General features: G+C 37.0%; 1 protein-coding gene and 1 long non-coding RNA gene across 2 annotated transcripts; one reads left to right on the top strand and one right to left on the bottom strand.

The window, feature by feature from the left end:
* On the top strand, window positions 1–15,884 carry LOC135156212 (uncharacterized). The gene is made up of 4 exons (XR_010295339.1): window positions 1–104; window positions 1,269–1,395; window positions 10,610–10,800; window positions 13,706–15,884. It is a non-coding gene; the product is annotated as an uncharacterized LOC135156212 (long non-coding RNA).
* On the bottom strand, window positions 8,337–27,998 carry LOC129272464 (neuronal acetylcholine receptor subunit alpha-9-like). Its single transcript, XM_054909610.2, has 6 exons — window positions 27,952–27,998; window positions 21,028–21,137; window positions 16,427–16,635; window positions 11,313–11,431; window positions 10,642–10,849; window positions 8,337–9,776 (listed from the first exon to the last, which is right to left on the bottom strand). Exons 1-6 carry the CDS (start codon window positions 27,985–27,987, stop codon window positions 9,190–9,192), a joined length of 1,269 nt encoding a protein of 422 aa, XP_054765585.2. The 5' UTR covers window positions 27,988–27,998; the 3' UTR covers window positions 8,337–9,189.
* Window position 27,999: the final 1 nt, after the last annotated feature.

Below are 27,999 nucleotides of genomic sequence, written 5' to 3' on the forward strand. Positions count from 1 at the left end.
ATATTATCGGATATGCCATTTTGATTTTGTATGAAGAACTGACGTTCGAGGGAATGAATGACGCTTATATTGTTTCAAGCTTGCAATGAATCACCATCAAAGAAGTAAGTTTGATGATTAAATACTGCATTTGCAATAGATCCAAAGATTTAAACAAATTTTACAGAGCGAACTGGAAAACAAGCAATGTACATTTAAGATTCTTGAAGTGTAACACATGCGGCGTGTACGTTCACAGGAGGCCTATGCGTGTATGTGTAACGTACACAAATTGGACGTGTAACGAATAGCGATGCACACTCCATTTTGCAAGGTAGTTGTGCTTTTGGGGTTCAAGAGTGAAGCTAAAAAATATATTTGAATGTTACAAACATGAACGTGATAGAGTAATGCAGGAAAATGAATTTTAAATGTATTGTAGCTACTAACTTTATGAAGTGGACACAATTTGAATTTAGTGTCTTGATGACGTCATAGGCGAGAATGGTCAGAGCAGGTACAATACTAACCTCGTACTAGTGTGAGTAGCTTATGGGTGGAGTCTCGCGAATTGAGTGACATTTGTTTACAATTCTTTTTTTAAGCATAGGTCGCTTTATTTGATGGGGCATATTTAAATCATATGCGATGGTATTGTGGGTAATATCGACCAGATATTTAGGACGTTTTAGTACAGTATATTTGTCATACAGACGATGATTTAATTTATGCAAGGTCAGCTCAGGGTCACTTATTGACTTTTGTGCGGTCGATATTAGTTTGCATATTTAATGAATGATGTATTAATCTACTGATATCTATTAATTGTTTTAAAAGGCCTTTATTATAAATTCAGTTGTGCTTAATATTTCAATAAAGCTTTTTGCTAATTTACCAATAGATTCACAGTATATTTATTTTGTTTTTTACTTTAAAGACAAATTACTTGATTTAGCCGGAATTTCGATATACATGTGTAAACGTTAAGCTGAATATGGTGAACTTTATGAAGCATTTCACTCGCTGACAGACTTAATGAAAATACATATGCAAATAATGTCAATTTTTGATATCTTCTTAATACATTTTAATTATAAACCGTCCAGTCTTTATAGATGTTTGGTGTACTTATTGTTATCATCCACTTTTCATTGGTAAATATTTAGATTTTTCCATGTAGCTCTAAGAATAAAATAACGACCCCTGTTAGATAATGACAGCTAATCATTTATTTGTGTTAAAGTATTGGGTATTATGCTGTGATGTTTCTCCGTATTCTGTCTTTATAGATTGAATAAAATGATGTAATGAACTTGCCTCACAATAAAACTTCAAACGGCTTTTCTGGTGTCGGGGTGTCTTATATCACTCCTTGGTTATATCCGAGTCTTCGATCCATCAGTAGCAAAAGTCAAGGTAAGTAGCAGAAGTAGTTATAGGCATGGTAGGAGATGATGTAGTATTAGAAGTAGAAGTAGCAGACGTAGTAGCAACAGCACTAGTAGAAGTCGTAATAGAATAGTAGGCCTACTACAGTGCGTCCCAAAAAAATATACACTTTTGAAGTGGCTGCCAAATAAAAAAATGTAGCATTTTGGGGGAAAAGACTTATAGACATGGAAAGCCAATAAAGTCAACTTTCAAATGACACCAAACATTTGGAAAACTATTCAGGCTTGGGCGAGCACTGCCCACTAAAACAAAGGGTATGAAAATTAGAGTGGGCCGGAATTAGCCTTCCAATTTCTTTCAGGTTTTTTGTTTGGTACTTGCAAAGTTGAGGGTTATTTGGTGAATTAAAGATCAGTTGTGATCAGTTTGTTGTCTGTGAAAATTTAATGCGTTATTAAATTGAAATTTAATGCATGAGTGATCATGAATTGCAATTTTTAGTGTAGCATTTTGTCTTTATTATGTGGATCTCAACAATGTGTTCATGACGGTCAGGAGAAGAGGGGGTAATAAGACTTAAGTAGGTGAAGTACTTTGATGGGATAAAGGTCAACATAACATTTAGCAACACCTCTCTCCATCTCAACCCCACCCCTCCCCCGGCGTCTCTCCTGAGAGACTAAGCTGGCTAGGCTGGGCAGGAATTAGCCTTACAGTTTTTTGGAGTGGTTAGTCCCTTGGAACTTGCTAAGCTAAATTAATGAGTGAAATAAGTTTTGTTTTTTAAAGGCAAATTTCATGAGTTACTAAATTGAAATTTAATGCATGAGTGAACAGGAATTGTAATTTTAGTGCAGCATATTCATCTTGTGGACCTCAGAAGTGTGTTCGTGAGAGTCAGAGTAATGTGATGGTACATGTTACTAGCAAGAGGGCGAGATATGCTAAGACTTGGTTAAAAGGGCATTCATCTTCTTTTTGTCCTTTTACAAATTAAAAGTCATTTGTACCCTCCCCTCTCCACCTCCATTTCCCAGCCCCCCTATCTCTCACTTCCTGGATTGTAGCCATTTCAAAACCTAACTGCCAGGTGACCGGTGGCTGATGGTCAGTTTTCTTTATTGAATGATTACCAATAAATTTAATGATTATGATGATTAATGAAATTATTTATTGAAAAAACCCTGAATGTTTGATTAATCACATTGCACATTGAATAAGTTGAATTACTGATACATTGTTGATTGAAATGATTGATATGAAAAAGTTGATGCCCCAATTCAGAATTATTCATTAAAGGAGAAATATATTGATTATGAATATGGCCTTATTATATATCAATGGAAAGGTCATGATGTGGGGATTATCATTTGGTCATTCAAAAATAACGAAAGTACTACATAAGGTGGAAATCGCCAATTAAAAAGCGCTAAAATGCCTCTCCGAAATACGCCTCCCAGCGGTCTCTGAATTGACTCGAATTTGATGACGTGTATAAGTGTACGAGAGACGTGATTGGCTCTCCCACGTCAAACTCCACTTGCATGCAAAACCTGTTGCGAGGGTACGTTTTCTCCACACTGTCACTGAATACTTCGATCACGAAGGTTACACGGGCCTAATCACTAGTGGCAGACCATAGATATTCATTCGAGCCAACCCATTGCTATTTTTTTTATTTTGATATGGCTGATTAACAAAGTGTATGCATATGATTGTCCATCTAACACTGATTCCATTTTTGGTAATTACTGAACTTCCTTTTCCCAAATTGGGAAGAAATATCACCAATTTTGGACTATATTTTGACTGGCGGAAGGATTAGGGCTATTTTGCTGTTTGAGGTGATGATTCTGCTCCCCCCGACGATGTCTTCAAACACGCCAATTTATTTTTAAAATGAGCCGGTCGAGGGACCCTTTTCTGGTCAGATATGGATTGCCAGATAGATATCCTATCCACTGGTAGTAAACATTTGACCCCCGAATTTCATCCTTATTTTTCATGAATTTTTTAAAGTGCCAATTTAACACACGAGTCTATGGGGAATGATTTAGGCCTGTGATACCTGTACACCTTGACCATAGCCTATACAAGGGAATTTCCCTAGTGGATGAAATATCTGCCCAAACTCTTCAGTAGCAGATTGCTTTCACTAGTATACATGTTTCAATCATCAAGAGGTCCAAAAACTGAACTTCATAGCTATATACAAGGCTACATAGGGGGTATAGCAGGTAACAAATTGTGATTAGTAACTCTGTGTTTGTGTACCTAGGCTAGGCTGTGTAGGCTGTGTGCTTGTCTCTGTGTTGCATGTTGTCGTGTGTTTTCGTATACCGACGAGCGCTGCTGTAAATCGTGTATAGCACCCATCACAAGATATAGTACACATTAGATAGGCCTGGCATCAATTGCACTTGTGAAATTGGTTCATGGGGAAGGGAAGGAGAAGAGAAAACTTTAGAATTTGGCTGCAGTGGTGGATTCAAGAGGGAGGGGGGGAGGGGTGTAGAGAAAAGCATAGTATGTTGGGGGGGGGGGGCTGAGAATGAGTGCTACTTCTCTATCTTGTTCAAATTTTACTGACTTCTAGCCAGACTAGCCCACATCCATTTAGAATACAAGCCATCTAACCCCCTCTCTCTTACACCCCTTGGCTTGGGCCCTTGTCATAGGAAGATGTGAATGTATAGTATGCTTGTATGTTGATTCTCATTTCTTTTTATTGTTATCTAATTTAACTCATGTGAATCTGTAATTTATATTGTGGGCAGATCTTGAATCCAGATATGCACACTATTCATATCTACAATTTGCATTATAGGATTTGGGCCCTACATTGCATCCATTGTTGAGCTACATATAGGCAGGTAGGATGTGTGTAAATCCATAGGGCACTAGACATTAGGAGTAACATTAAAATTGGTCATTACATAACAAATCTGTACATTTCATGCATTTCTTTGTGATAAAGTGAGTGTACAGATGTTAAAGAAAAGCCAGGAAGGTAAATTAAAAAGAAACCTTCATGTGCCATACAATACAGGTTACACGGGCCTAATCACTAGTGGCAGACCATAGATATTCATTCGAGCCAACCCATTGCTATTTTTTTTATTTTGATATGGCTGATTAACAAAGTGTATGCATATGATTGTCCATCTAACACTGATTCCATTTTTGGTAATTACTGAACTTCCTTTTCCCAAATTGGGAAGAAATATCACCAATTTTGGACTATATTTTGACTGGCGGAAGGATTAGGGCTATTTTGCTGTTTGAGGTGATGATTCTGCTCCCCCCGACGATGTCTTCAAACACGCCAATTTATTTTTAAAATGAGCCGGTCGAGGGACCCTTTTCTGGTCAGATATGGATTGCCAGATAGATATCCTATCCACTGGTAGTAAACATTTGACCCCCGAATTTCATCCTTATTTTTCATGAATTTTTTAAAGTGCCAATTTAACACACGAGTCTATGGGGAATGATTTAGGCCTGTGATACCCGAAATGAAAGAAAACCCAGAAGTTTATCTAGATTTTTGATTTTCAAATTGATGATTTTGAAGATGAAGAGAAAATTTATGAAGTTTCTAGCTCTAGTTACGTGGATGGAGGTAAATTAGGGGAATTACGCCTATGATGATGAGTCGGACAATTCAACTTGCATGCCGATTTGCTACCAACTCATGTAGCTGCTAGTGCTAGCTGCACGTACCGCAGGCCAAAATAAATCCATGAAAATTCCAGCCTGACAATCTAGACAGAGTCTCTTCCCTCATTTACTCTAGAGAAGGAAAATAATGATATAACTGTACTTACAAACAAGTGAATATATCCGAATCTGAAGGCAAATCAACTCAACGAATAGCAGCAGACGATATGCACCGACGGTAATATTCGCGTGGCTTGGATAAATTGTCACTCGTTCTGTTAGATATAATTTCTATCTCATTATTTTGACAAAATTACGAAACTCGGGGAATTATTTATCTATACAAAAATATAGTAACACCTTGTACTATTTTTAAATTACGATAAAACCTTTTTTGAAGCAAAAAGTTGAGGTAAATTAAAATTTGATGTAAAAGATCATCCCCAACATGCGTAGCTCGTATATAAACAAACCATTACAAACACACATTGCTTGCTCGCCTTGGCTGAGCTGAGAGAGTACGGTAGATGCACGTGTTGCACAGCTCTCAACCGGCATTTTGGATGGTTTGTTTACAATCACATACGGAACGAGCTACGCATGTTGGGGATGATCTTTTACATCTAATTTTAATTTGCCTCAACTTTTTGCTTCAAAAAAGGTTTTATCGTAATTTAAAAATAGTACGAGGTGTTACTATATTTTTATATAGATAAATAATTCCCCGAGTTTCGTAATTTTGTCAAGATAATGAGATAGAAATTATATCTAACAGAACGAGTGACAATTTATCCAAGCCACGCGAATATTACCGTCGGTGCATATCGTCTGCTGCTATTCGTTGAGTTGACTTGCCTTCAGATTCGGATATATTCACTTGTTTGTAAGTACAGTTATATCATTATTTTCCTTCTTTAGAGTAAATGAGGGAGGAGACTCTGTCTAGATTGTCAGGCTAGAATTTTCATGGATTTATTTTGGCTCGCGGTACGTGCAGCTAGCACTAGCAGATGCATGAGTTGGTAGCGAATCGGCATGCAAGTTGAATTGTCCGATTTATCATCATAGGCGTAATTCCCCTAATTTACCTCCATCCACGTCACTAGAGCTAGAAACTTCATAAATTTTATCTTCATCTTTAAAATCATCAATTTGAACATCCAAAATCTAGATAAACTTCTGAGTTTTCTTTCATTTCGTGATCGAAGTATTCAGTGACAGTGTCGAGAAAACGTACCCTCGCAACAGGTTTTGCATGCAAGTGGAGCTTGACGTGGAAGAGCCAATCACGTCTCTCGTACACTTATACACGTCATCAAAAGACCCCAATTTCGCGGACGTAGTTGTGCGTGTTTGATGCATTCAGAGAGAGAAATTTAAACTATCAATTAAGTGAGTTTTATCGGTCTCCATAATAAATGATGTACACCATTGTGTTCTTCTTATTTTCCCCTTTAATTTGATATATAATTCTTTATTTTTATGATTTTCAATATATTTCTACTTTAAATCAACATTCTGCTCTGGACTTCACGTGTACATGACAATAGCCATCACTCTCTTAACAGGAGGGGAGGGCGGGAAACAGGGAGGGGGCGGGGCTTAATGTTCTGTTGACCCTTATTTCATCAACCTACTTCTCCCACTTAAGTCCTATCTCATCCCCTATTCTCCCGACTCCCATGAACACATTGCTGAGATCCACATGATAAAGTTGAAATGCTGCCCAAAAAGTGTAATTTGTGTTCACTCATGCATTAAAGTTCAATTTAATAATTTATAAACGTTACTTAAGCAACCAAAACTGGTCACGGTTGATCATTAATTTATCACAACGCCCTTAACTTTGCAAGTTCGAAAGGATCTGCCTCTCAAAAACTGATATAAATTGGAAGACTAATTCCAGCCCACCTTAATCTTCATACCCTTTGTTTCAGTGGGCAGTGCTCGCTCAAGCATGAATAGTTTTCCAACTGTTTGGTGTCATTTGAAAGTTGACTTTATTGGCTTTCCATATATGTAAGTCTTTTTCCCCAAAGTGCTACATTTCTTATTTGGCAGCCATTTCAAAAGTGTAAAGTTTTTTTGGGGGACGCACTGTAGTAGTGGCAGCAGTGGCAGTAGTTGTATACATGTAGTAACCGTATGTCTAAGGTGGAAAATAAAATGATAATAAATATAATAATAAAGAAGAAGAAGAAAAAGAAAAAGAAGAAGAAAAAGAAGAAGATAAGAAGGAGAAGTAGTAGTAGTAGTAGTAGTAACTAGTAAAAGAAGTAGTAGTAGTAGTAGCAGCAGTAGTAGCAGTAGTAGTAGTAGTAGTAGTAGTAGTAGTAGTAGTAGTAATAGTAGTAGTAGTAGTAGCAACAGCAGTAGTAGTAGTAGAAACAGCAGTATCACTGTTGTTTTTGTGAAGCATTGGTGTTTTTGCTGTAGAAGTTTAATTAATTAACCGGTTACACGTTCACTGGTGATCTGCGACGGCGTACATTCAACTCAGTGATTTCAACTTCACCATAATGATAAAACCAAAGAATAACACGACCATCACCAATTTAGGGAGTTCACAAACAGCAAAATAATTACATTACCTTTCAATTTAGAAATTACACTTCTACCCTACTCACTCGCAACGACAAATTATTTGGGCCAATTTTATGACTTCCAATAAATTGATTTGTATAGCGTTTATCAAAGGACGCGGGAGCCTATAAATTGCACGAATTGCAAAGCAAGGGTGAACCGTTTTGAATTCTATAAACAAAGGAGCCTGTCGATGCGCGTGCGCTCTTCTTAAAAGGGTCGCTCACGCCGCAGTCCACCTGTAAACGCACGGATCGAAAGCTCGCTGATACCAAATACCATTGTTCTTTTCAACAGCTGTAACAGTAGTAGTGAACATTATATATTGGAAGTTGTGATGAGAATCTTATCGATTACAATTCACTATTATTTACCGTGTTTACACGCTGCATCGTCTCGCGGTGAGAGCCGGTGTAGACTTGTTTTGTTTTTATGCGTGTAAACGCGAATAACTTGCGCCGGCTCGCGGTGCAGACAAGACAATTATGCTCCGCCGAAATAATAGTAGGATCAGAACTGTGTGCCGGTGCAGGCATGGCAATTTTTTCTCCGTGTAAACACGAAGCCGAGTCTGCACCGAAAATTTCCGCGCGTTTCATTATGTAAATTTTATCAAATTTCTGTGTTTTTGCCCCGCGAGCCGAGTCTGCACCGGAGCCGGGGCAGCGTGTAAACAGGGCCAACAATGATCAACATCAATATTCAAATCATCATCAACCATTATCGTCATACATTTTAATATGGCTATCAGTGGCGTTGACAGGTCGTAGACAATAATCTTAAATCACATAAAATGAACATGTGCTGAGGAATTCGATTCGTGTTCAGTTAAATAAACTATTCGAATTGTAGCATATACATCTTCCTTAAAGTATGAATTTGACATCATGTTATATTGCCATGAAAAACGAACAACAATTCAGCCGTTCTAATGTTCGCTCTACCCAGACTCCCGAACTGATCAACTTCATCAAGCCCAAGCAAGATATTTTGGCCAGGTCGGTCATCCGCCTAGGCATTGGAAACGACTTATATGTACAATATCCCTTGTTTAATCATTCACAACTCACCTTAAATCTGACATGAAATAGTAATATGGCGGCATAGGGATAGTGTGTATTTAAATTGCTTGTTTTTGTTTTAGTTAGTCAATCCGTCAGTCCATCAGTCATTCACTAGGAAAATGCGTGAATGCGACGGGACCAGGAGGGGTACAGGCTTTCTGGTTCTGTGGCCCTTGTTGAAAAATAAATCCTAAAGCATAGTACACATCGCCAACTAAAAAGAAAGTTGAAAATGGGGTGGGATATTGCAAAGCTCCATTAACATAGCTAGTGTGAGGTGGTTTATTTGGCAAAGTTATCATCGGATAATGATCATGTATATTGTGGACAGCTTATAGAGTCAATGGGTTGTTCAATGTTTCTAGTATCCCATGGTGCATAGCTAGAAGACCCGGATTAAGAAGTATCGAGGAATATTCCTGTCGCTTTGTTAGATATCACTCTACACTATTAAAATAATCATGATTTCTGGAAAGGTTCATTCATTTCTTCCAAGTCTTAATAGTCACCACTATGCCTTGCTAAACATGAACGAAGATGCTGCGAAAGTACCAATGAGAAAGACCAACAAGAATACCCTGTCCATCACCAACGCTACCCTCTGCCATTCGTTCTGCCGTAGCTTCTCTTCCCTCTCCGAACGGTTATTTGCTGTCAGTTTACGTAATTCTGTCAGCATACTGCGTAATATGGGAATGGCGTCCCGCGTGAAAGAGTCTGACCGACGTCCGCACTCGACCACATGCACCGTGCCATCCTTGCCCGACGCGGCATGTGCACACTGGTTCATTGATACTCCATTCAGTTCACGTTTGGTGTTCGGGGAGAGAGGGTCCGCACATGCCATTAGGTCTTCCAGTTCCCAGTTGTGGCAGTGCTTCTGGAGTGATTCGGTGCGAACACTGAGACGACGTCGATCCGTCTTGGAGTTCTTGACCACAGATGGGGCTAGTATTCGTCCGAGGCAGTCGATGACCACGATGCGAACCCAACGAGGGACTGGTCGACAATCAGGTCGACAATGGTGCATGTTGAGAACCATGACGGACATTGCTAATGATCCCGAGATGAGAACCATTGTACTCATGAAGTATTGTCCTGTAAGAAACATAAAACACACTGTCACAAGCATTCTGTATTTTCATCATCAGCCTAGATCGAGTTCATTTGAAGAAACACCCTTCTGTTTCCACCTAAAACAGTTACTGATCAACTTATAGAGCCCAAACACTGAGTGTTTTCGGCCCTGGCGGCTTCATTTGACAAGGCAATTGGGACTACTCAAATATCTTAACATAATATTCGGGTGTGACCGAGGCAAGAGCGTTGTCGATCACGTCAACCAAATAAGTGAACCCAGATTACATTACCGAGCTAGACCAGTCAGACCGAATATTTCTTGATCGGATCTGATCGAATTTGACACTTTGGTAGAGCATTATTAGCTAAAACGTTTATAATGGATACTGGCTGGAGGGACCTTTATTTATCTAAAAGTTTTCATATCGAGAAGAAAGGGGATCAGGAAAGTAAAACTGCCCCAAAATATGATCTTGTCATGTTAAGTGACACTGCTTCTGGACTTTATCTTTAAAAAAATGTGTTGATGAGGTAGTAGGGTTGGGGTTATTTGGAAACAGACATTAATTGTTCTGCTCTTGAAAATATACACTTATATTAAAGAAGAATGAACTCTGGGAGAAAAATATCAAACAGACAAATCAATGAAAGTTTGAAAAAGAAAATGTAAAAATAAGAAAGTTATGGGCATATTTTAAATGTCGACTTCACCAAAGATGTGGACATCCTCCCACTGGCAATGCGACCAACATGTTTGATGTCACACTTGTACAACTCCCCAATGAATTTTCTTAATATTTTACGAGTTTAAGATAGTTTGATAAAATAAATCTATATCCTTTCCCGTACAGTTCTATTGAACATTCGTGATGGAAATTCTTACCAACTACAGGAACAGCACTTGTCGGAGGCATGGTCTCAGCGACCAAGAGAAGGAAGACAGTAAGAGAGAGAAGAACCGTTATACCAAGACTGATCTTTTCACCCGATTCCGGAGGCAAGAAGAAGCTGAGTAGCGCCACCATCGACACGAATGTGCAAGGTAAGATCAGATTGAACACGTAATACAAAGGTCTCCGCTTGAATTTGATCTATAATGAACAGGAAATGAAATACTCGTGTCACCAAAGATTAATCATGATATTGCTTTGGAGTTTTTAAAATGTCAATGTTTCCTGTACAACTTCCGTTTACTTAATTTTGTGATCCATAAATCCCATTTTTCTTAACTTTAGCGGTGTCTGGCTAATGATTATGCATCACGGCATTACTCAAATGCTTTATCACGATGGAGGAGCATTTGCTTGTCATACTCGATCATTAATTCAGTGTTCTGCAGTACACGTCATCAAAGTTCATCTGCACAAACGTGTACACATCAATAGCGTTTGAACCGCTTTTATTGGGAGATTATAGACGTTTATGCAAAGTTTTTGAGTAGATTGCCCGTAAGATGCATGGCAATAATCACCATTTAATTGGGAATACTACAACATTGCAACGCATAAGTATCAACAATATTTTGTTAAATTTAAAGCGAACTAATGTTCTTACGGTGTACGTCACATCTGTGTAGGTTTTTCCTGGTGCATCCGGGTACTCGACCTCGTCACTCTTGGCGGTCATATCAAGGATGTCCCACTGTCCATCACTATTATAGACCGACGCGTCACCTTAGTAATTGGAAAGCATAAGAAAATTCATCAAACATTTGATTTCATAAAAAAAACGTTATTGTTATTATATAAGTACACAATTCTATCATGATACACATAGAATTTTGACGGAAAATAATGCCTGACGAAGTTAAGAACTAACAACGACTCGTTTCACCTTTCCCACATCCGCGATCCTTTGATACTTTAGTCCTATATATATTTCCATGACAAGTGCTCTTTTCATGATTCGATATTTAATAATCAGGGCACATTTTTACGATACATGATCTTTCTCAGCCAATATTTTACTTTCATGTCTTAGGTATATATGAATTTAAACACAAGATTCGATATTTCGGGACCTGAATTTTAGGCATAAATGTTAATTAAATTTATGTATTTTGCGTTTTAGAGCAGACATAATTGAGTTGTAACCAAGTTCATCACTCCGCATATATTGGTATGTTTCCGATATTTTTTAAGACTTCACTGAAAAGAAAACGATCGCTTCCATTTTATCCCGTTTTTCAGTTCCCTTGCTTCACCATGTTTACAAGACGCCACCTGACTCTACTCTCATTAAGGTTTAGGTCTATGCAAACGGCATTGTTAATGTATTAGGAGTAACAGATCCAAACTATTTGATATTCAGAACACTTGTTAGAATGGGGGTATGTGCCCCCTACGGGAGAGTGATCGATTAGTATTAGCACCTAAAGAGCGTAATCGTTCCCATGAATCTAGTATCGGAGAAAGCTATAATATCCCCCTTGTTCTTGAATGAGTCGTATGATAACATATGACTTATAACCTTTTAAGCATGCATTAACTTCATTTACCTAATAACCTAAGTAAATTGATATTTTCCACACTTCGTCGTTTTTTGCGACTGTTCATGATCAACTAATGAAATGTATGTACTTTAAAGAGGGGTGTAATTCACATTTTCTTTCGTTCTTTAATTAAATAAAGGTTCTGGAGTCTGGCTTTCAATAAAAAAAAACTCTTCTCCGTGTTCACAGCATGATTATAAATATAACTATCCATTTCCTTTCACATTTCAGGCCATGTAGGTCATTGCCCTTTTAAATCGCACACATATTGTGTGTAATAATAGTAGCAAATACGTGTAGTTCGTTGCGTTTGGAATGGAAGCATTGATTACTGATAACAAGGGAATGTTGCAGGTGTGTGCGTGCCTGCATTGCAATGTCTAGGCGTTGGTGAGTGTGTGTGGGGGTGTGGGGGTGTGTGAGTATGTGTGCTGCGGAGGGAGTTCAGTTCAGTCAAACCTTAAACATCCCCAGCGCAAAGAACGTATGGACGGTATTATGGGATGGGGGTGATGAGGTACGGGGCTGAGAAAAGGTGAGAAGGGAATTCTGAGGCGGCAAATGTAAACGAATATAAGTGATGGGAAAGGGAGAGGAAAAACACGAGTGAATAAAAAAGGTAAATTGAAATTCTAAAAAAAAAGAAATCATCGATTAATTGGAGTAAAGTGAAGTAATGATGACATAAGGAAAGGGCATACGTAAGAGGGGAGGGCGAGTGGAAAGAGGATTTAAAATGAAGTATATAGTAATGGATATATACTCTCGTTGATTGTACCTAATGATAGATAGGGCAATTAAAGAAGAAAACGAAATTTATATACACATTAAGCACAGAATTGAACGAAACGTATAATATACATTTTGCAGAAGGTTTATAGAAACATGGTAATAGTATGATTTTGATAATACTACCATGTTTCTATTAACCTTCGGCTGTTCTTTGAGAGGTTAATGAGAGTTTATAATTAAGTATTGAAGATTTTAGCAACAATGTCCAACTTTTAAGCTATAACAATAAGAAAGTTATATTGCTATTGAAATCTTAACATTTTCAACTAGTATAAAGCGTTTTTACCGTATTTATTCGTGTAAATGTTTATATGTGTATTTGCATACACCCTCTCCCACAAACAAATGTGAGAAAGAGTATACAATAAAACACCACTACCAGATACGAAATGAGAGGTATGCCTTTGAACATGTAGAGGGGAAAGAGGGAGAAAGAGAGAGAGAGAGAGAGGGAGAATGATGGATGAGGGAGCTGCAGAATGAGACACATAAAGCATAGAGAAAAACAAACAGAGAAGGGGTTGGGTGAGAGATAGGGATATATAATAGGTATAATGGAGAAAGGGAAAGAGAGAGAGAGAGACTACCTTTCCGCGAAAAAAAAGCGAGAAAGTACTCCCCAAATCTCCCGCCTAATTCACCCTTTGGAACGCACTTCTTGCAGGTGATTCAACATAGGAAAGACGCCAAAATTGGCTGCGGCACCGGTGGCTTGTTTGTGAAGGGGACTCGAGTCATGGAATTAAAGGAACAAATTACTGAGGGGAGTGAGGTGAGAAGAAATAGGTGAACACCTATCAAGGACAAAAAAAACCCCGGACCATGCCACCTTTTTCTTCACACTCTATCATTACCCCTATGTATAAAGTGAGCTTGCATGTCTTTTTTATTGCCATCGATGTTTCCACGTGTTCCGGACTTGTTTGTGACTATATCTAAAATGAATTTCTTTCGAATTGTTAATTTGTGTAAGAATGGTCGATAATTAAGATATACGACTTGATTTATCCAATCTAATTAAGGCCATGACCTTCAATGCCCTGTTGATTGGCCTTGATTTCCCCTCTCATAGGCCATTAGGCCTTAGATGTGCCCTTTTTGTTTTCCACATCTGCGTTGTAACATAGAATGTGCCCCACTTAAAATGTGGCCTTGTCCTAAAAAATCGTAACTTAAGACCTGAAGAAGATCTGAAACTAAACTGACAGCTTATCATTGTCCCGCCCGTGATAAAACGTGGATCGAATAAAATTGAATGGATTTCTTTTCCAAAATGTATCTAATTAGCTACCAAAAGAATATTAGAATAAACAGAACTGAACATGGTTCCATTACCATACATAATATGATACGATGGTTTCATATATATGTACGATTATACACGTCTCTTAAATTATTGTCAGAATTTGCAAAAAAGTAGTGTTAATTTTTTTTTTTAAGGAGATTAATATAAAGAATAGCAAATGATCAATGTTAACACGCAGGTCCTTAACACATTGGGAGGAAATTGTCATTTAATGAACATTTAAAATAAATGTGCAAATGAAGTATACTGAATGAAAAGATGAAATGAAAGTATAGCAGTGGTTATGAATAAGTATGTGTTGTGATCGTACTAATACATCGACTCTGGCAAGGCTAACAACAGTGCAGTTAAACCAATCTGTAACAACATGATCATGTAGCATTCTTTTGATTTCGGCTCTAGTATAATTAATATTACGCATCGAATAATGCAACGTATAAAGTAAGGAAAATAATATTTTCCAGCCCAAAAATGTGTTTCCAGTATATTGACCATCAAAAATGTATTAATCCCATTTTTAGTACAACGAAGGCAACATTACACAGGGGATTTAGAATGAAAAAGGATCAAATAATAACGAATAGTTTGCCAAATTAATTTTAAAGTGGCGCATGGATATATATGCCTCTGACTGATGAAGTAAACCGAAGGTGTGGTGCGACAAAAGAACTTGTGCTTTTAGTATGGAGGGTATTTTAGTTAGCGAAATGTAAAAGATAATGAAATATGTAACGTTTTGGGGTTGGTATTTCAACTTATTTTGTTAATATTAATTGCCATTTCAAGGTTAATTATTATCACAGAACAATTTTGTATGCCCCGTTTAATTATTCGTCGAAGTAGTATTCCATTTTGGGGGCTAAGTTTTAGCTTAATAGGCTACAAGAGGCATTGCACATTCGATGTGTGATCAGTAAAGTTATATAATTGCTCTCTACCAGGTCCCCGACCATGGGCGGAAATCCCAGGGGGGACAGGGGGTACGCGTCCCCCCTACCAGAAATAGTAGGGGGGCATAATATCAAATTACCTTACTTTTTGGGTGATAACCATTTTTTTTCTTTTTTTTGCTTGTCAAATTTACTTTTGTCGAAATTACCTTACATTTGGGGTGATAACCTTTTTTTTTATTTTTTTATTTTTTTTTGCTTGTCGAATTTTTCAGCCCCTGGTCCCCCTACCTTTAGGGAGAGATTTCCGCCCTTGCCCCCGACTTGCAAAGAGTTGCGATTGATCCGATCAACCACAACTATGAAACGTCAACATCTAAACTGCATGCTTGCTCAAAATATTTTCCAGATATAATGTATATTTATACATTCATTGTTTTCTTGAAATTTTCAGTGTGCTTTTACTAATAAAGGGTATTGTGCAATTTTTGTGTCGTAGAAATTATTTAATTGTTGGGTTTCCACATAACTGAGGTTGATCGGATCAATCGCAACTCTTTGTAAGACGGGCCCTAGATTACAGTTTTGTACAGATAAACGCTTTGATATACAAATCACGATAAAAACATGTAAATGAGCAGTCCTAAACATTTTGTTAGATACTTATTTGTCACAATGGAAATGATTACGTAAAGGCACATCGAGACTCATCTATAAGCATTTTCGTAACAATTCATCGAATGAATATACATAATGAATGCACGGTATAGATGGTCACCTGTTAAACTCAACCTTACACTGACATACAATACACCTGACTTTGTATGAGCCACCACAGATGTGAAGCAATGGATGGCTGATATAAAAGTGACACTACTCTGATATTTTTGAGCATCGCCATTTTGCGTGTGAACGGGTAGGATAGTACCGTATTTGAGGAGTATCTTTTCACCCTTTCCCCGCTGCAAACTGTGCAATATTACATATTCGGGCTTTGTCCGGCTTCCAAAAACCCCATAATGCAATGCATGATTGCATCAGAGAAAAATGGTGCATTATGGGTACTCCTGTAATCATTCCCTGTCTAGATCCCAGCTACAGATGGCGCTTTTCAAAATGCCAGATCAATGTCACTCTTTCAAACAAAGCGGAATGAATGAAAAGCAATGATGAGTGGGTTGATTATTACCACTACCTCCGCCCCAAATCCTCAGCTCCTTTCCCTCGTGCTGCCAGGGTCCAAATTTCATGAGGCATTGTTGCTCGTCGAATGGGAACGTTTTGACGTTGATTGAACAGTAGCTGGAGATGATCTTGGGCGCTGCCCAGTTGACTTGCCCCTCGTTCGTGATCACCACGATCTCATCTCTCATAAAATCTTTGTACTCGTTGGCGGCGCTGTCAAAAAAAGTAAAACAAAATAAGCAAAGGACACAGGAAGAGCTCAGTTCTAAAAGCTAGTTAGTACAACATGACACAGTTGGATGTATAAATTGTTTTCAAAATGAGGTTTCTGAATATCAAAGATACATATCTAGCTTTATATTTTTCATGTTAACATTTGTTTTAATTCATTTATTCATTTTCTTGCGTTAGTGTTAAAAAAGGAGATCCAGATAGGATCTCCTTAAATCACAGTTGTTTCGTCATCCACAACAAGGAGTATTTGTTAGGGCTTCGAATTCCACATTGAAAAACAAGATTTTCCCCCGAAATAGGAATTTAATTTATAAATGAAATCATTAAATCATTCAAAAGATAGATCATATACCCAATATAAAATTTTAATTTCCCTTTCTTATTGAGTGGCTTTGTCGTTTGTGGCCTGTCAATGTATTCCCATAGTATCTTTTTGAAAATATGGTGAAGAATTCAATCTGACGCATGTTAGCGCGCTGATATCAAACATTTCGTCACTTTTAATTATAACTGCAATTTCCTGGACGAGATTCACATCATGTTTTCAGATGCCGCAACATCTATCTTGGCAACCTCAAGGTGGTTTGATCAATTTTAGAACCAATTTTAGAACCACAATGAAAGGAAGACAAGAGTGTCGGTAATGATTCCATGATAGATAGGATGCTCTCTACATTACATTGCCGTCGATTAGTATGATGTCAAGATTTTTGTTTCCCGCTAAACTCCGTTGCTTTAATTGGAGTCACGATTTCCTTCAAGATGGGAGAGGGAGCGGTGCATTTTCTTCAAAGTTTCCGGGCTGGGTATATTTAGTCTTATTCTAAAATAGATTACAATAATATTTACTATTTGGGCAAAGCACTAATATGTAAAAGCCCTATACTCTAAAGAACATAATCATCTTACATCTCCAATACTAACACTTAAAGCTCGGCTTCACCTCCTCAAAATACATAAACGCTGCCCTCCCCCAACCCCCTCTCCCCTTTGTACCTCCTACTTTGGAACCTATCAAAACCGCAGACAGACTAAAAGGTCATTTCCGTCCCAGAAAAATGTTGATTTCAATCAATAGACAAAAATGAAAAAAGCATAATGCTGAAAATTTCATCAAAATCGGATGAAAAAAAGAAAGTTCTGACATTTTTAAGTTTCGCTTTTTTTTCGCAAATAGTCGATGATGTTCATCACTCACTATTTATTTTGTTTTTATTGTTTGAATTATAGAATATTTCAATTTTTACAAATTTTACAATATGGACCAAATTAACTGAACCGTAAAATGTTATAACAATGGTAATGTTGCATGTTCAGGGAGGAATAAAACTTAGTTTCACAGGACAATGAAGAAATAATTAGAATATTTCATATTTCATATAATAAGTTACAAAATAAATAGTGTGTGATGTCATCAGTCTCCTCATTTGCATACCGACCAGGATGTTGTTGGATTTTTCTCTTTGTATTCAAATCAACCTTTTGTTGGGGTGGACTGGGGAGAGGGTGGAGATGGAGGGATAAATATTTCTTCCGTAAAGACCTTCACGATTATAATAGAGTGTCATCAATACCTTTGGAGCACTCCATTCTGATATCACAGTGCGTCTCAACATCTTGCCAGGGGACAATATTTGAGAAGTCACGAATGTTCCGAAATCGTGACTAGATTCAGAATAAACCCCATCTTTATTTATGTACGAGTGACACCAGGGTTTAAACGTTGCAAATGAAACGAATTGGATACCCTGTCAGAGAGCCAAAGAGACTGACCAACCACCCGGATGAGAATGTTGACTGCCGTGGGCTACCAATTGCATGAAGCGTTATGCACGCCATGGCTGCACGGGACTCGGACTCGAACCCACGACCATCTGTTTCACAGACTAGAGTTGGACCTCCAGTCCGCCTTATTTGTCAATTACTGATTTCATTTTCTATACAACTCAACAGCATATTGCCGACATGGTATCGTAGAGGGGGTGAAATGATTCACCTACTGCTGATTGCGAAGTGTACGAACTGTGTTCAAATTAGTTTTGAACACTAAGACTCAGGTATATTTTAAGTTCTTTGATGGCAATTTCCCTCATTTTATTTCAGATATAAAAGAATAGCCTCTACTGATAATAACATTGATCATTTTAATTGGCGGGTGTTTTCTACTTCTGCATGAAGTGAAATGATGTTGAAGGAGTGGGGTGACCAACTAGTAAAAATTCATTTTTATGGATCTGTATACTGCATTCGGATGTTTGTAAACAATGATATGCATTGGAATATATTACGATAAGCATCTTCAAAAATGCAAAAAAAAAATAATAATAATGATAAGAGCAATAATCATAACAATGTAATATAATAATTGCTATAATAATAAACAATAGAGACGTCATATATTGTAAGGTAGAGTAGGATCAAAGATGGGGCAGCGGGGGAGGCAAAACAAACAAAAAAATACTATCATAAAAAACACGGTTGGGTGTGGGAAAGATCCCTCGGTCATCCTGGATCGGACCCTCCTTAAAAAAAAAAGGGGAAAATGCATTCAATAAGCCCAACAAGCCCTACTTTTATCATAATTAATATAAAGGCGCATGGCAGATACACTCTCTACAGCAATATCAGTTTAGCGGGGGGCCTACATTTCCATGAAAAAGGGATCATGCTTTTATTACCATGATTACCAAAGGAAATTAATATTAATCGTTAAGAAGAAAACGATAAGAACAAAGAAAATACAGGCGAGAGTTGTGATTAATCATGCTTCCTAATGGTGACATTTAGAAACCTCGACATATCGCAAAATTTGATCGAGAACAATCTTGCGATCCATCATTCGTGGGGATTTTAGTTAGTATGCAAGCTTTGGGGCTCACCCACAAATTTTCTCCCCATGTAGCATTAAGCGTAATAAGGCATCCCCGTACAGTGATCGATATGCATTTCCAGCATTTCCGACGCCAACATGTTATAAAGACAAATTCATGGGATGGGACTTTCCTTTCCAAACGAAGGAGGCTGAGAATTTAATGTTGCCAGATAAGTTGAAATGAAATATAATAATCAAATTAGTCCATACTGGTCATGTTAATGTAACAAAAAAAAAGAGAAGAAAAAAATATAATGTTATTAAGAAATAACATCATATTATGTTTGCATAAAATTTAAATTGATTAACAAGTTTCTGATCGTACCATTTTTATACCTTTATGGCAAATCTCCCTTCTGTAAACTATCGTGATTATATTGAAATATCAACTTCCGAATATAGATCGTTGAATAATATTTGTAACATCTATAGGAAGGGAAAACAAGTATATATATACACGTATATATTCGCTTACTCTCAAATGCCTCTCAGTACAGGATTTGTATTTTAAAAAGGTGATGGGACAAATCGCGGGGGGGGGGGGAGGGAGTCCGATAGGGGATAAAGCATATTAAACACAGTGCAACGCCGCTGTTTGCTTAATGTTCTGTAACAGATCACATCAGCGATGTGGTAGAATAAACAGTTATGTAGTATTGCAAGGTGTGACGGCGTTCAAGCGAGTAATCATTTGTGAGGGTTCCAAGGTACGTTGTCCGTGGAGTTAAGAGTAATGCAGTTTCTCCACAAATCCCCATGGTTTTCCAATCTGGTTTGGTCGGGAAATTGGAATTTTTCAATTGCAAAACATAAAATGTCTGGTTATATATTTTTTGTCACTCATCACAACAAATTAAACATTACATGGTAGTGCCTACATGTACATGGATATTGTTTTTTTTTTATTCATTCACTGATGTATGCTAGATGGATTTTGTGGAAGGTTTCATCAACATTGTTGTTCGACAAGTTGCCGCATCCGTCAACTTTCCTTGATTTTGATTTGTTAAGAAGCACTGTTCTACAGTGGCTGTCGAATAACACATCCGACAAGCCATGTAATGAATCGCTCTCCAGATGGCAAAACAAAACGCGCTACTTTATGTTTCTAAAATTATATTATATTTCTGTAGATGAAATATTTTTTTCGGATTATCAAACAAACTGATTTGGAATTAACTTGATCGACTGAAAAGCTTTTGGTCGACCTCATATCGTAGCTGATTATGAAATTAGTGTGACGTCACAGTTCATTGGAAAATTTTCAGGCAGTCTAGAAGTAAAATGTGATGCTTATATAAGTAAATATTTAGAACTATTGGCATGAAACTTTTTGTCACGAGTTGTGATTACCAACTTCAAAAAAAAAGATAAAACTGATACGCCATTATGAATTTTCTTAAAAATATATATTACTTATATCATAATAGTTATAGCAGTGATATACATTGAACAAAAAAATATTATCTTAGAGGAAGAATAAAATTGATAGTGCTTACTTATTGTAAAGAACAACATCAGGCATCCATACTAGCTCCGAAGCTATCTTCAAGTCGGTAATGTTGCCATACTCTGCTGGATCCCACATCATGAATTCATCTTTCCAGTTCTAAGAATATATACAAAAACGAAACAATGAACGCAGCCAGGAAAGTCGTTTGAGATTAATATTGCTTACGACATCAAGCCGCGCAACATAATGGACGTCGACGAATTTGCAACAAAAGAACATACATTTTCTTATATCATCATCGTGTTTAGCCCAAACTTGAATAAATATTTTAATTTGAAAAGAAGTTATCGAATTAAAACAATTAAAACCTTGATAACCCTTTTCAAATTTAACAGGCTTCCCAGAATTTGAGATTGTTTTATTTGCGGTGTTTTCGGTAAATTAACTTACAGAATAAAATATAGAAAAAGCATGGTTCCTTCAACTCGATCTCTTACAATATGTTTTTTTAAACGGTAAACTTTGAAAAGGTTTATCCAAAATATAGGGTTAAGAAGAACCCATATCTTTGTATGTTTTGTAAGGCGATAATCACACCAAGACAACCGTCTTCAGACCGATATAAGCTATTGCGTTATTTCGAATTGCATACCATCGTTCGTTTGTGTCGGTTTCGTAAGTGTGACTATGTATAGGGTAATTAGGATAACGCCAAATGCTGTAAAGAAAAAAAAGTCTTCAACTTTTGGGGAAAACTACTGACCAATGCCATGCAAACAAAATATATGGGGGTGGCTACGGTTTGGTAGGGACCACAAGTATCCACATCTTCTAACTCCTCTTTTAGTAGACTTGTTAAGAGGTTGAACGCTGCATTTTTGAGTACAAATGTCCCACTTGGCACAAATGTTCCTTGAGTCAAAAGAAAGAGATTCATCCAAAGAGACACGCTGTATCTATGCAAATAAGCAAGTAATTTGCATAAATTTGCATATTATGTCGATATAGTAAAAACAAGTATTTCAGAATATATATTTAACCAGAACTGCCCTAAAATTGGAAATAAAGACTTAGGGTAAGAAAGGGAAGAAAATTGTCATAAAATAATTGGGATATCCTTGTTTATTATTACCTAATTTACATAAATTATGCAAATTATAATTTAAAACAGAGTATTTTTTCATGAATCCTGAACTGCTTTTAAAAAACAGCAACTAATACACAATGTCAACATTCTACATGAAAGAGAATATATTAGCGAAAACATCGATATGCTTCATGACAGTATTAGTGTCTTAATTTGCTTAGAAAGAGGGCAAATATGTCAAAATGTATGACGTGATATTGCGCTAAAACGAGACCAAAACAATCTTTATGTCACAGTCACACTCACGAATCGGACAATAAAGCGATCAATGGTATGTCATTCGAGATAACACAATCCCAACACAATAGCTTCCATCGGCTTCTCGTATCGCTTTTGTTGGTGTGTCTGCCACATCGTAATCTATGATACATACGGACAAAATGCATTTCGGTATCGGTAAAACACTATTAATTTTGTTTTATTTGTTTCTAATTTACAGGAGACATTGCTTTGCAGGTTACTGCTTTAATGAAACTCTGGCACATGAATCATGACGAATGTATCCTACCTCAATCCATATTTTAACTTTATTAAAATATATATCTTTTTGGAGACCCCGAGGTGGCAAAACTGCATCCCCCTGCATTCCCGCCACAAAACCAGTTTGACTTGTATAATCGACTTGGAAAAGACAGATGTATGAGACATCAGTCAACGTGTTTCCTGAAGAAAGTTTTTTTGTTGTTTATTTAAGCCTACGCCCACGGGAGCCCTCCGAATTTACCCCATCCCCTCTCCGTATTTCGACTATAAATAAAAAAAATATCGTGTTTTAAAACCATCGGCAAGGCAAATTGCGTTTTTTGGTATAATAAAGCAACTTTTATATCTATATTTTTATATTCTTTGCATTATCCTCTTAACAAAAACAAACATAGAAGGCATTGTTTTATATCTCATAAAATAAGTTCGTGTACATGACGGTGGCCTGTCGAAGTTGCCCAACCGTTTATTTTGTTTTGACAATATATATTTAGAATATCGTCTAAATGAAGCCCTCATCTAGAAAAGGGCACTTATTAAAGGCAGCATCTACATTATATAGAGGAGGCCCTGGTACTTGGAAGAGGGGGCTGAAGCTTGTTAAATTTCTTCGGACAAAAAATTTTACATTGAAACTTTTTTGCTTTTCAAATTAACATCAAGAAATTTAACAAGCAAATAAACAAAATGGATTGCACTACAAAATGAAGGGTTTTTTTTGGTAACGTTTCTTTTTTTCGTTTTGTCACATCTGCCGGAATTCCAGGGGGTGCTGTCTATGGAGAATAACACACGCAGCACAGCCCCCCCCCCCCTTCAGAAAAATCTTGCGGGTGCTTCAGCCCCCGCTTCCAAGTACCAGGGCCTCCTCTATATAATGTAGATGCTGCCTTTAATAAGTGCCCTTTTCCAGATGAGGGCTTCATTTAGACGATATTCTAAATATATATTGTCAAAACAAAATAAAGGGTTGGGCAACTTCGACAGGCCACCGTCATGTACACGAACTTATTTTATACGATATAAAACAATGCCTTCTATGTTGTTTTTTTTCAAGAGGAGAAAGTAAAGAGGCTTTACTGTGTGTAGTAGAAATGTATCTTTCTTCCGAATTGACTCTAAAAATATTTAAATTTAACATAGAGTGGAATCAATAAAGGGGTATTTTAGAGCTTACGTGTGGCTTTTCTTCAATGTACCACATCTCTTCTACATGTCAATTGTAGAGTATTTTCACCTCAATCTATTCCAAGATATGAGTTCTAAAGACAATAAACTATTTTTGAATACATAAAACCAAAAGGGGAAAGGGTATCCTAGGCATGCTCCTGTTGGGTTATAGCCTTTACTGTGCTAGAACATTATTACAAACTGCAAAACAACAACAACAACAATAATAATAACAATAATAATAATAATAATATTAATGATAATAATAATATTAATATAGATAAATATGAAATATAGATATAAAAGTTGCTTTATTATACCAAAAACGCAATTTGCCTTGCCGGTGGCTTTAAAACACGATATATTTTTTTTATTTAGTGTCGAAATACAGAGAGGGGATGGGGTAAATTCGGAGGGCTCCCATGGACGTAGGCTTAAATAAAAAAAACTATCTTCTGGAAACATGTTAACTGATGTCTCATACATCTGTCTTTTCCAAGTCGATAATACAAGTCAAACTGGTTTTGTAAAGTAGCGGGAATGCCGCGGGGAATGCAGTTTTGCCACTTTGGGGTCTCCAAAAGATATATATTTTAACAAAGTTAAAATATGGATTGAGCTGGGGTACATTCGTCATGATTCATGTGCCAGAGCTTCATTAATTAAAAGCAGTAACCTGCAAAGCAATGTCTCCTGTAAATTTTCCAAGAGAAACAAATTAGAAACAAATAAAACAAAATTAATAGTGTTTTACCGATACCGAAATGCATTTTCCCCGTATATACCTTAGATTACGGTGTGGCAGACACACCAACAAAAGCGATACGAGAAGCCGATGGAAGCTATTGTGTTGAGATTGTGTTATCTCGAATGACATACCATTGGTCGCTTTATTGTCCGATTCGTGAGTGTGACTGTGACATAGAGGTTGTTTTGGTCTCGTTTTAGCGCAATATCACGTCATACATTCGGACATATTTGCCCTCTTTCTAAGCAAATTAAGACACTAATACTGTCATGAAGCATATCGATGTTTTCGCTAATATATTCTCTTTCATGTAGAATGTTGACATTGTGTATTAATTGCTGTTATTTATAAAACAGTTCAGGATTCATGAAAAAATACTTTGTTTTAAATTATAATTTGCATAATTTATGTAAATTAGGTAATAATAAACAAGGATATCCCAATTATTTTATGACAATTTTTTTCCCTTTCTTACCCTAAGTCTTTATTTCCAATTTTAGGGCAGTTCTGGTTAAAAATATATTCTGAAATACTTGTTTTTACTATATCGATATAATATGCAAATTTATGCAAATTAATTGCTTATTTGCATAGATACAGCGTGTCTCTTTGGATAAATCCTTTTCTTTTGACTCAAGGAACATTTGTGCCAAGTGGGACATTTGTACTAAAAAATGCAGCGTTCACCCCTTTTTTTGCAGTTAACAAGTCTACTATTTGTAAAATACCATATTTCCATCATCAGGTATGCCTGTGTAGCAGAGGAACTTATCCTAGGATATGCTCGTGAAACATTTGTGTTATTAGTACGTATAACCATAGAGCTATTAGCTCCATGGTATAACCCTGTTAAAAATTTACAGGGAAAATGTTTTCTTTTCAGAATTAAATAATTGATCAATATGGCTGCACTGCAATTGTACATGTTAATAATTGATGACCACAGTCCAATGCATATATGTAACTCACTCGGGAAGGGTGAATGACTTATCTATATATATCAGGAGAAACAATATCATATAAATAATATTCACTTGCACTGTGTAGAATAGTCTCTTAAGAGTTTGAAACTGTGTGCCATTTTATCTTCATACAATAAAACAAAAATCAAATACACATGTATAAGTATGTAAATCAGGCAACGTAATTTGGACCAATTCCCGGGTTATTTTAAACCTGAATTCTTCTCGAGGGACCTATACTGCAGTTTGGCGACCACTGAAGAAAACCACTTATTACCTGTAATGAAAGTATTCAGGCTCGAGAGTATGTTTTTTTATTCACTCCATAACATTCAATGTCCTTGCGACCATGGCCGCAGTCGTCGAGTATGATGAAATCCTTTTACAGGGTCCTCCGAATACGTTAAGTCTTAGCTTTTTCATGGGGCCAATAATTTTGGCGGCATAATCACGAACACTCGGGAGTTTACGGAGTTTGTCTGACTAGGAAATGAGGTGCCCAAGCAATGTTCTTTGGTGATGGAGCGCTGGGTATGTTAACCAGGGTTTCGAGTATCTTGAAAGGAGACCGCAAGTTGTGGACTAAAAGAGGTCAAGACCAAGTACTCAACCATGCTCCCGAATGCCTGTTCGGTACTTGGGGACTCCAGAGAGGGGTGCAACATAAGGTGTTTAGGGTGGATGTTACAATTGCGATACCTTTCTGATGCTGTGCAATACGGAAACTTTAAAGTGCCATCGACTTGTTGAGGTGACGAGATAATCTATCTTGTCAAGTAGATAACATGGCGAGATACGCTATCTCGCAAAGTCGACTTATGGAAAGTTGTGCGCCAACATTGTGAGATATGTTATCATTTCGACTTGGCGAGAAAAAAATTCTCGTCATTTCTACAAGTCGATAGTACTTTAAAACTTCCGTCATGATATGAATTTGGTTATAGTTATCAGGAGTATAGCTTTTATACCACTGAAATGCATAATGTTGCACTTGTTAGAAATAATCATCAGCAACATTTCCAATATTGTGGTTGGAATAAATATAATTTCGACTGGATTTAGGCAGATTCTAAAAACCAGTGGCAAAAAATCACATGGGTATAAAGAAATTCTAACCACAGAAGACATATTGAAATTATGCTGATACAAGAATCCGATTCTAATCAGTATGTAGATGAATACACTAACCACAAAACCTATTACCAGAGCCTCGCGAGAATCCAGAGATCCAATAAGCTCTATCTGAATCAAGGTGGTAGTTATTAAGGAAAGGCACGATAAATGGATATTTACCCCCAAATACTGTAAGCGATAATTGCATTGTGAAAAGGTGGCGATGATACAATACAAGAGAACACGGACCATTGTCAACATACATGTAGGTGATCCTGTTATCTGTATGCTCAGTGGTATTCATGTTTCCGCCTCTCGATTCATTTCATGAAAGGAGGTGTATGTAGGTGAGCCTAAACACCCCAAGGTTACGGCTCTGTTTATTAGCTGACAAGATACTTTGGTTTATATTACAAGAAGACATGTCAGACCCGCAGGAATATTTCCAGCAAAAATGAACTGAAAAATAAAAGCACTTCATCGTTATGTTTCCGGAGGCATGGTATCCCTTACGGGCTTGACGCCTCCGATAACGGATCAATAAGGCAAATTTGGCTACTCGATCCGACTGGTTTCCTTTTAAACGCGAAAAGGTTGGACGTTGTTGAAGTATCTAGGGTAACATGTCGTTTGATTGCCATCGAAGCTGCGTCTCTGGAAAATGTGGGATTTTGTCGGGAGAAGAGCAAACAGGAAGATAAAAGCAAAATTGCAAAAGTGATATGTCGTTGTCAAGTTTGGAACAGGTGAATTGTAATACCTTTGAGTTCACCAGGAAATCTTCCTGAAGCTCACATTCCACGATTTGTGGTAAGGCCACGTTTTTCGTAAGTTATTTCTGTTTGAAGATTAGACTAAGTGTTCCTTTCGTTCTTATTTTCACAATTGACCGACATCTATCGCAATCGAGTCGAATAAAGAGAAGGTAAATAAAACCTGAACTATCCTACCAGTTTGGCAAAAGCGGCCGAAGAAAGTGAAAGGAGAAAGTGATTCATCTATACTTTCTTCGGCGAGGAATCTCTTACATGTCTTATAAAATTAACTAAACTTTCTAAAAACTACCGAACGATAGAATATTGTTTTTGAATACCATTTTGAAAACCACAGATGCTTACCACACACCCAACATCACCTGTGCATTATTTGTATAGTAATGCCAACATGCATTTTGCGTATGTTAATATATCCACTCAAGATCCTTATCAAGGTTATCATAGCATATTTAATTATGTTAAAAGTCAAAATGTCGTTTGTTTTTTCAAAACAGTATTACCGGCATCGAATAATTATGAACTATTCATTTGGTTGAAAAAGTCCAGTGTGGAATAGTAGAAAAATACTTACAAAAGTCATCCAGACGTTGACTTTGAGAGTCTGCATTCTTTCGTCCTG

Source organism: Lytechinus pictus, chromosome 12 (assembly GCF_037042905.1).
Source record: "Lytechinus pictus isolate F3 Inbred chromosome 12, Lp3.0, whole genome shotgun sequence".
NCBI lineage: Eukaryota > Metazoa > Echinodermata > Echinoidea > Temnopleuroida > Toxopneustidae > Lytechinus > Lytechinus pictus.

Coding starts and splice junctions, on each gene's coding strand:
- LOC129272464 (XM_054909610.2), bottom strand. CDS start 27,987: ATGCAGACTCTCAAAGTCAACGTCTGGATGACTTTT. Junction 21,138..27,951: donor TCAACGTCTGGATGACTTTT/GTAAGTATTTTT, acceptor ATATATTCTTAG/AACTGGAAAGATGAATTCAT. Junction 16,636..21,027: donor GATGTTGTTCTTTACAATAA/GTAAGCACTATC, acceptor TTTTTTTGACAG/CGCCGCCAACGAGTACAAAG.